The 7,455-nt window shown below is 29.8% G+C and overlaps 2 protein-coding genes across 2 annotated transcripts; both read left to right on the forward strand.

Annotated features, from left to right (window-relative positions):
• The first annotated feature begins 430 nt into the window (after window positions 1-430).
• LOC105134239 (60S ribosomal protein L22-2) lies at window positions 431-1,944 on the forward strand. The gene is made up of 3 exons (XM_011038577.1): window positions 431-508; window positions 618-860; window positions 1,615-1,944. Exons 2-3 carry the CDS (start codon window positions 631-633, stop codon window positions 1,757-1,759), a joined length of 375 nt encoding a protein of 124 aa, XP_011036879.1. The 5' UTR covers window positions 431-508; window positions 618-630; the 3' UTR covers window positions 1,760-1,944.
• A 634-nt stretch (window positions 1,945-2,578) lies between these two features.
• On the forward strand, window positions 2,579-4,377 carry LOC105134238 (uncharacterized). The gene is made up of 3 exons (XM_011038576.1): window positions 2,579-2,797; window positions 3,133-3,223; window positions 4,033-4,377. Exons 1-3 carry the CDS (start codon window positions 2,728-2,730, stop codon window positions 4,151-4,153), a joined length of 282 nt encoding a protein of 93 aa, XP_011036878.1. The 5' UTR covers window positions 2,579-2,727; the 3' UTR covers window positions 4,154-4,377.
• The last annotated feature ends 3,078 nt before the right edge of the window (window positions 4,378-7,455 follow it).

The raw sequence follows: 7,455 nt of genomic DNA on the forward strand, positions 1-7,455 counted from the left end.
CCATTAATTTATGGTTTTATCCATTTATGTTTTCCAAGCCATGTTTCACGTCGGTCATCATATCAGATTTGACAAATATACAAAGTTATCATACTTCAAGACACAAAAGCAATGTTTCAAAGTACCATACTTCAAGCCAGTGCAAAAATATTTTTTTAATTTTAAATTATATATATATATATATATATTAATATATTAATTTTAAAAATAAATTTAAAAAAAATAATAAAAATATTATTTTAATATATTTAAAAAAAAACCACACCACAGTATTAAACAAAAATATAGGAGGAGGCTAAAATTGTTAACCCGTAATAACAAAAAGCCAACATTGAGATACTTAAACATTAGGAACCGAAATGGAATGTCTAACAAATACAAGGACTAAACAGCAGCTTAGACTTTAGAGTTAAAATAAAAAAAGCGACCTCTTATAAGCCAAAACCCTAGCCTGTGCTCCTCTTCCCACAGACGCCGCCTCTTCTATTTCCCTCCACAGACGGCACCGGTAATTCTCTCTACTTTTTATTCTTCTCTTACATTAGCATAAAAGCTTAGCTTTTTTTTTTTCTTTACTTATGCTTTTGTTTTTGTTTATCTTGTGCTTTTGATGTTAGAGATTGATCAAAGATGAGTAAGGCAACAGCATCAGGAGCCAAAGGGAAGAAGAAAGGTGTAACCTTCACGATAGATTGTGCAAAGCCAGTGGAGGACAAGATTATGGACATTGCGTCATTGGAGAAGTTTCTTCAAGAGAGGATCAAAGTTGGAGGCAAAGCTGGTGCTCTCGGTGACACTGTTACTGTTTCACGTGAAAAGAGCAAGATTACTGTCACTTCTGACAGCAACTTCTCCAAAAGGTAAACCCTTTTGTTGTCTTGCTGTATAATTTGTTATTTTTTGTTTTCCTGGTTTGCTTGAGATATTAATTTCTTAGCGGTACTTTTTGTGATTCCAGAATTGTGGGATTTGCTGCTTTCTTTAATGGTTCAGGAACCGTTTGGTACTGTTACTGTTTTGTTGTTTCTGGTTTTAGTGAATGGTTTCTTTGTTGTCTAGTTGATTTGATTCTGTGGATGCTAATCATATAAATGGTCGGAAATAGTGGGGATGGCTTGTTTTATAGCAGAAGTCTTAGGTACTCTATAAGTGAAACTAGAGTTTCGTAGGAGAAAGGAGGTGGTTCCAGCTTGTTGTGGCATTCAGGGATTATGATGATTAGGTGTTTTGTCTTGCTTCACATTCTATTTTATGAACGAGTTTTGTACAGAGCACGGTGCTTTTTTTGCTCTGATAACATTGCTTGTATTTTTCTTGGACGAGTGTTGCGTTGTACGACCTGGGCCGGTTTAGTGGAGTGGAAAACTTGACAACTATCCTGTTCTGTTCTTCACAACTAGCATTTGATTTTTCATGAAGCCTGTTTGTTTCACTAGAACATGGACTTTTGAGTTTCTATTCCTTCTCAATTTGCTTTGTTTGTAGAGGTTGCCATAAATCATTCAATTTTTTCTCCTAACTTCTAGCCGAAGTTGTCACAATCTGTGCCAACAGCACTATCACGGCTTTGTGCCCTATTTCACATGATTCCTGATTTTGTTCTGTGTATAATAGGTATCTGAAGTACTTGACAAAGAAGTATTTGAAGAAACATAATGTTAGGGATTGGCTACGAGTGATTTCATCCAACAAAGATCGCAATGTTTATGAGTTGAGATACTTCAACATTGCTGAGAACGAGGGAGAGGAAGAAGACTGAAGTTTATAGCCTCGATTATGTTGCTGCCTAGACTGAACCCTCTTCATTTTTTTTTGTTTGATCAAGTGATGGCACATTTACTGAGTTAAATGTTTTATAATTTTGTTGTTGAGGTGGTGCTTTTGCAATATTGCTACTGCCAAATTTAGAACCTACCTGCCATTAAGAAAATCTGGGTTTTGCTCGAGCCATCTTTTACAACGTGCTTCCTCTGAATTTATTCATAGTATTTGAAATCCGAGTACTGTAGTGATTTGAATGCATGGCTAACGGAATATGATTTTCATTGAAATTCTTCTAGGGTAGGTGGTTTCCTGCTTTCTGCTTTGCCATGGTTTGCTTCTCAACAGTCAACTCTTATGATCAGTCACCAGCTAAGTGGATTTTGTTCTACGCAGCATCAATTGACTGCAGCTTTACAGAATTGGTCTGAGCTGGTCAAGTTCATTGCTATTATCACTTGATCTCTGCTTATCCCATTAACGCATTAAATTTAGTATTAAAATTAAATTTTTAAAAATTACATGAATTGGTTACTTCATGGCTCAAAAAAATAAAAATAAAAATAAACTTTGAAATTAAATTTCAATCTCATCACGTATTCTAATGGTGTTTTTTTATTTCAGTTTCTCACTTATGTTTTTTGTTTTTTAATTCAATATTTTATTTAAAAATATATATATAATTAGATGCTAATTTAAACTTTAAAAAAATATTAAATCATACAAAAATAAAAGTTTAAGAATAACAATAAAAAAAAAACTGCTACAATCTACAACAGTAATAACAAAAATACCTCTTTTAATCTTTGCTTGCCCACTGTTTCTCCCAAAGCGGTCTACAATTTCTCTTTTGCTTCCTCTGCTGTCTTCCTCCCTCTCTCGCCTGCTATTTATAAAATCGCCTCACAACAAAAACGAAACATAAAAATAAACACTTTCTCTCGGACACAAGATTCTCCCGTGAAAATGGCTGATGCTAAGACCAAAGTGGAATCTATCAGGGAATGGGTTGTTGAGCACAAGCTTAGAGCTGTTGGTAATTAATTGCCTTTTGCCTTTCCTTTTTATTGTTTCTTTTCTGAATTTTTGTGATATGGTTTCTTGATTTGATTGCGTGGTTTGAAAAGGGTTTCTTTTTAAATTTCCTTCGGTGCTTTGTTTCCAATTGGATCAAAGCTGTTTCCTTTTGTTTAAAATCTGTGACATGGGTTCATATGGATTTTTGATTTGATGGTGTGGTTTAAAAAGGGGTTCTTTGTAAATTTGTTCAGTGCTTAATTCTGTAATGGATCGGAGTTTTTTTCTTTTGATCCTTCTCTTGATTTTGTGATGTGGAGATTTTTTTTTTACTTGATTTTTTTTGTGATGAAGGATGTCTATGGCTCAGTGGTATTACGGGTTCGTTTGCCTACAATTGGTCGAAACCAAATATGAAACCCAGTGTCAAGATCATTCATGCTAGGTAAAGTTCCTCACTCTCTCACTTTATTATGTTATTTTTTATGTATCCTATTAAATAATAAGAAATTTTGATCAGAAACAAGTATACTTCTGTTTATTTGCTGCAAAGCTTCGAAGGAAATGAATTTGAAGCTTTGAATTTCTTTGTTATCTGTTTCTTGGGTAATGGCATAGAATAATGCATATTCTTTTTAGGTGCACCTAACTATGGAAAAGGATGATCTTTTTAAACCTAAAAGCTTTTAGGCATCTTTGGTTACCTGTGAGATGATCAGAAAGCAACCTAGTGCTTGAGCAATTGTGAATGGTTCTTAGTATCTTGATGTTGTGCGATGATTAGTTAAGGATTGGCAAATTTTATGATTTATTTGTGTTTCTAACCGTCGGTTGATCATGCCTCAATTTATGCTGTTATTGATGTTTTCTACTCGACTTTTACCCAGTTATCATTTGCATCGTTCCCGAATGCAAAACCAATAATTAGGGACAAAATGGTTCTTCGTAATTTGTTTGTCAATGATTCACCAGATCTTGAAAACTTTGTTAGATCAGGATTTTTCGGAGTTTTTAATTGTAATTCTTTCCAATAAACAGTCTATGGAGCATGTTTTCCTCATTGTGCCTTCCAAATGTTAAATTTTCGTGTTCCACATGGGTAAACGATTTTTTTATCGCTCTCTGATGCCCTCTGCGTGCCTTCTTCTGGATTGCCTTGTTCATATACAGTTTGATGTTCTAATATATCCATTTACATTGCGTATGTTTCTACTTTTGCCTTGTTAACCTTGTGCTCATCCAATTGGAATTCAGGTTGCATGCACAGGCTCTCACCCTGGCTGCATTAGCTGGTGCTGCTTTGGTTGAATACTATGACCATAACTCGGGAGGAAAGGCTGATCGATATGCAGAGCTTGTCCCACACAAGGATTAATACATTCAAGATACAGCATACCTTTCTGTCCTCCACTGAAAGTTAATAACAACAATATTTCCTTGAATGGGCATTAGTTTTGTTCCTTTTAATCTTTTGGTTGTAACTGGGTTGACTGAATACCTGCTTTGTAGCACAGTCAAAATCCATGAGATAATGAAGTGAAAAATGATTTGTTTTCAATTGTACTCCTAAAGAAATACGGTTACAGATTTTACCAGAGAGGGATAATTGGTGGATGAGTGGATTGCTATGATGACCTTACCATTAGCAATTCAATCAATCACTGGTTTCATTGATTCTTAGTTATTTTTTAATTGAAAATTATGTCAAGAATTGTTAGCAGCCTGCTGCAGTTAATAATGGTTGTTGACCTGTGGTTATATATTAAGTGGCTGTTTTGAAAGTATAATTGTGGTTGTTTTTTATATTAAAATATATTAAAATGATTTTTCAAAAAATTATTTTTGAGATTAATGTATTAAAACGGTTTAAAATATATAAAAATATAATTTTTTATGAACCCTAGCTTGCATAATGTATATAAACAGTAACATGTGTTGTAGCTTCCTGGTTCGCGCTTTTCTAAACAGTAATATATGTTGTAGCTTCCTGGTTCGCGCTTGAAGGTGATAGAATTATAGAACAGGTACTGCATTCTTAAGAAAAACAAGGGCAGAGGCGGCCGCTTTTTACAGTCTTTCTCTAGACATGGTTCCATACTTACAAAGACCTGCAGATTTGGTTGCCTGAGACTTTTATTCAGAGCTGCATCCGGCAACTGGATACAACCGATCTGTTTGGGAAGTATGATGTTTTGGTTTAGCACCAGACTGCTTGAATTGTATAGTGTTTTGGTTTGGTTTGTTTTTTTTAGCATTATTAAAGGTTTTCTGGTTTGCCATCGTTTTCTGTTTTTAAGATTATGAAAACAGATTTTAGAAGAACAGAAAACAAAAACGATGATGGGACGATTAGGATGTTGTTTAAGGAGAATGAGTTATTGAATCATTGTTTTAATGTGAGATCTGTTTAATGGATTCTATCTCAAAAGAAAATCGTAAGCTATCGAATCATATGATTTTAAAATAGAATTTAATGATGATTCATTTAATTTTAATAATTTTATTTCCAAAAAAATAAAATCAACTACGTTTGGCTCCTATAGTTATTCCAACATTCTACTCTGATACAAGAAGGGTTTCTAGTTATGCTAGACAAGATATTAATTTGATTAAATTCATTGATTTGAAAAAAAATTATCTGACCTGACAAGTTTCTAAGTAATTAAATTAACCCAGTGAAAGGTCTTATTCGACCGTTGAATTAGTTTCAACCCTGCGATTAATATAAGGTTCTTTTAACAGGTTTTTATATTAAAAAAATTAGAAATTTACACATTTTTGTAATTAAATAAATTAAAATTTATGTATGTTAATAACTAAGAAAAAATAATTAAAAATTAAAAGATGAATATAAATCAAGATATTTAATTTTGAAAGTTGGGATATTTAATCAATTATGTTTGCTAAATTTTTTATTAAAGCAAGCAATAATTAAAATAGAAATACAAGTTAAATTAACTAGATAAAATTAAAAGAAAAAAAATATTATACAAGACCGCACATATTATAAATATTATTTGAAAAAAATCATAAATAAAATTTATATGTAATAAAATTAAAAAATATATAGATAAATTAAAAAAACTCTTCAAAATTTAGATGTATAGCAAAAAAATAACTAACATTTAAAATAGATTTTTCAAACAAAATAAAAAAGAGAAAGGATATTGATCTAAATTGAAACAAAATTAAAAGAAAAATCATATAAAAAACATTAATGTAAAAAAATAATATATATATATATATATATATATATAAAATCATGTTAGCCTATCCGACTCGTTTTATAAGTAATCATATAGTGGGGTCATTTTGTAATTATTATTCATTCCAAATAAATTTGAAAAAAAATAAAATAAAAAACACGTTACTTGTCAAGACAGACAACGGATCATCTCATTCACTCATATTCAATGGTAAATAGAAAACATGTTTCTTGTCAACATAAATACTAGGTCATCTTATTCACCCATATTTAGTGGTAAAAAATTGGGGCTTTAATTTTTTTACTAAAAAATATTTTTTTAACTTTTTTTTATCAAAAATAACTTATGAACCATGATAAACCTATCTATAATCTAAAAAACAATCTTAGAAATCAAAATTAATCAGAAAAAAAAATCAAACCAAGCTCAAAATTATTTTTCATAAATTTTAAAAATAAAAACACTTAATATGAATTTTCCTCGTTAAATTAGACCATTTAATATAAATATCAACTATTTTTTTTATTTAAACAGGTATCAATAATATTTTTTTCTTTTTAATGTTAGAATCTAACAACTTCTGTCTCCCCTTTCTCAACCATTAATTATAAATAAACAAAAACAAACTTTTGCATCATATTTAAACATGGAAAAAAATTAAGACATCTAAATTGTATAATTTATATTATTTTTAAAGTTAAAGAATTAAAGAGTAATTTTCTCAAAATTTTTGACACGCTGCTCATGTTTAGTGCCTTTTTAACCTTGATTTTTATTCTCTTAATTTTACCACTGCTTAAGAAATCTAAATTAATAGGTCTTTAATTAAGGTTAAATTTTTTAGGATAAAACTTTGAGGATCAAAATGAATTTTTAAAAAATAAACAAGGTTATTTATGGTGTTTTGTGAGGAGGTAAACAATACTGGTTACACATTATTTACCTTATATATTTTAGTTTTTAAAGTAATTTGATCTTATTAATTTTAAAAATAATTTTATTTTTTAATATAAAATAATAGTAATTTATTTTTAAAAAATGATATCATTTGTGATCAATGTTTGACATTGTGGTGAACTCCACAATTATAATTTAAAAATTTTTTATTTTAAAAAGATATTTTTAGTTGTGGTTAAAAGAATTAAAAGTATATGTCTTGTTATAATAACTGAGAGATGAATTATTGAATGCAAAAGAAATTAAAAAAAAACAGTATTATTATAGCTTGTACGAGATTAGGATTTAAAATGTAAGCAAACATGCTGTTAAGTGAAATATATATATAAATTGAAATTAACTTGATATTAAATATGTTTTTATAACTTAGGATAATTTGAATAATTCATTAAATTGACTCATGGTAAATTAGATGGTGTTTGATATTGAAATAATGATTTTTTTTAAAATGTATTAAAATAAATTTTTTAATTTATTTTTGATATTAATATATCAAAATATTTTAAAACCATAA

The sequence above is a fragment of the Populus euphratica genome, unplaced genomic scaffold (genome assembly GCF_000495115.2).
Source record: "Populus euphratica unplaced genomic scaffold, PopEup_1.0 scaffold158.1, whole genome shotgun sequence".
Lineage (NCBI taxonomy): Eukaryota > Viridiplantae > Streptophyta > Magnoliopsida > Malpighiales > Salicaceae > Populus > Populus euphratica.

Bases quoted from the DNA above. Each gene is read 5' to 3' on its own strand.
- LOC105134239 (XM_011038577.1), top strand. From the start codon at position 631: ATGAGTAAGGCAACAGCATCAGGAGCCAAAGGGAAGAAGAAAGGTGTA. The intron at 861-1,614 runs GTAAACCCTTTT...TGTGTATAATAG, and splicing joins GACAGCAACTTCTCCAAAAG to GTATCTGAAGTACTTGACAA.
- LOC105134238 (XM_011038576.1), top strand. From the start codon at position 2,728: ATGGCTGATGCTAAGACCAAAGTGGAATCTATCAGGGAATGGGTTGTT. The intron at 2,798-3,132 runs GTAATTAATTGC...TTTGTGATGAAG, and splicing joins GCACAAGCTTAGAGCTGTTG to GATGTCTATGGCTCAGTGGT. The intron at 3,224-4,032 runs GTAAAGTTCCTC...ATTGGAATTCAG, and splicing joins GTCAAGATCATTCATGCTAG to GTTGCATGCACAGGCTCTCA.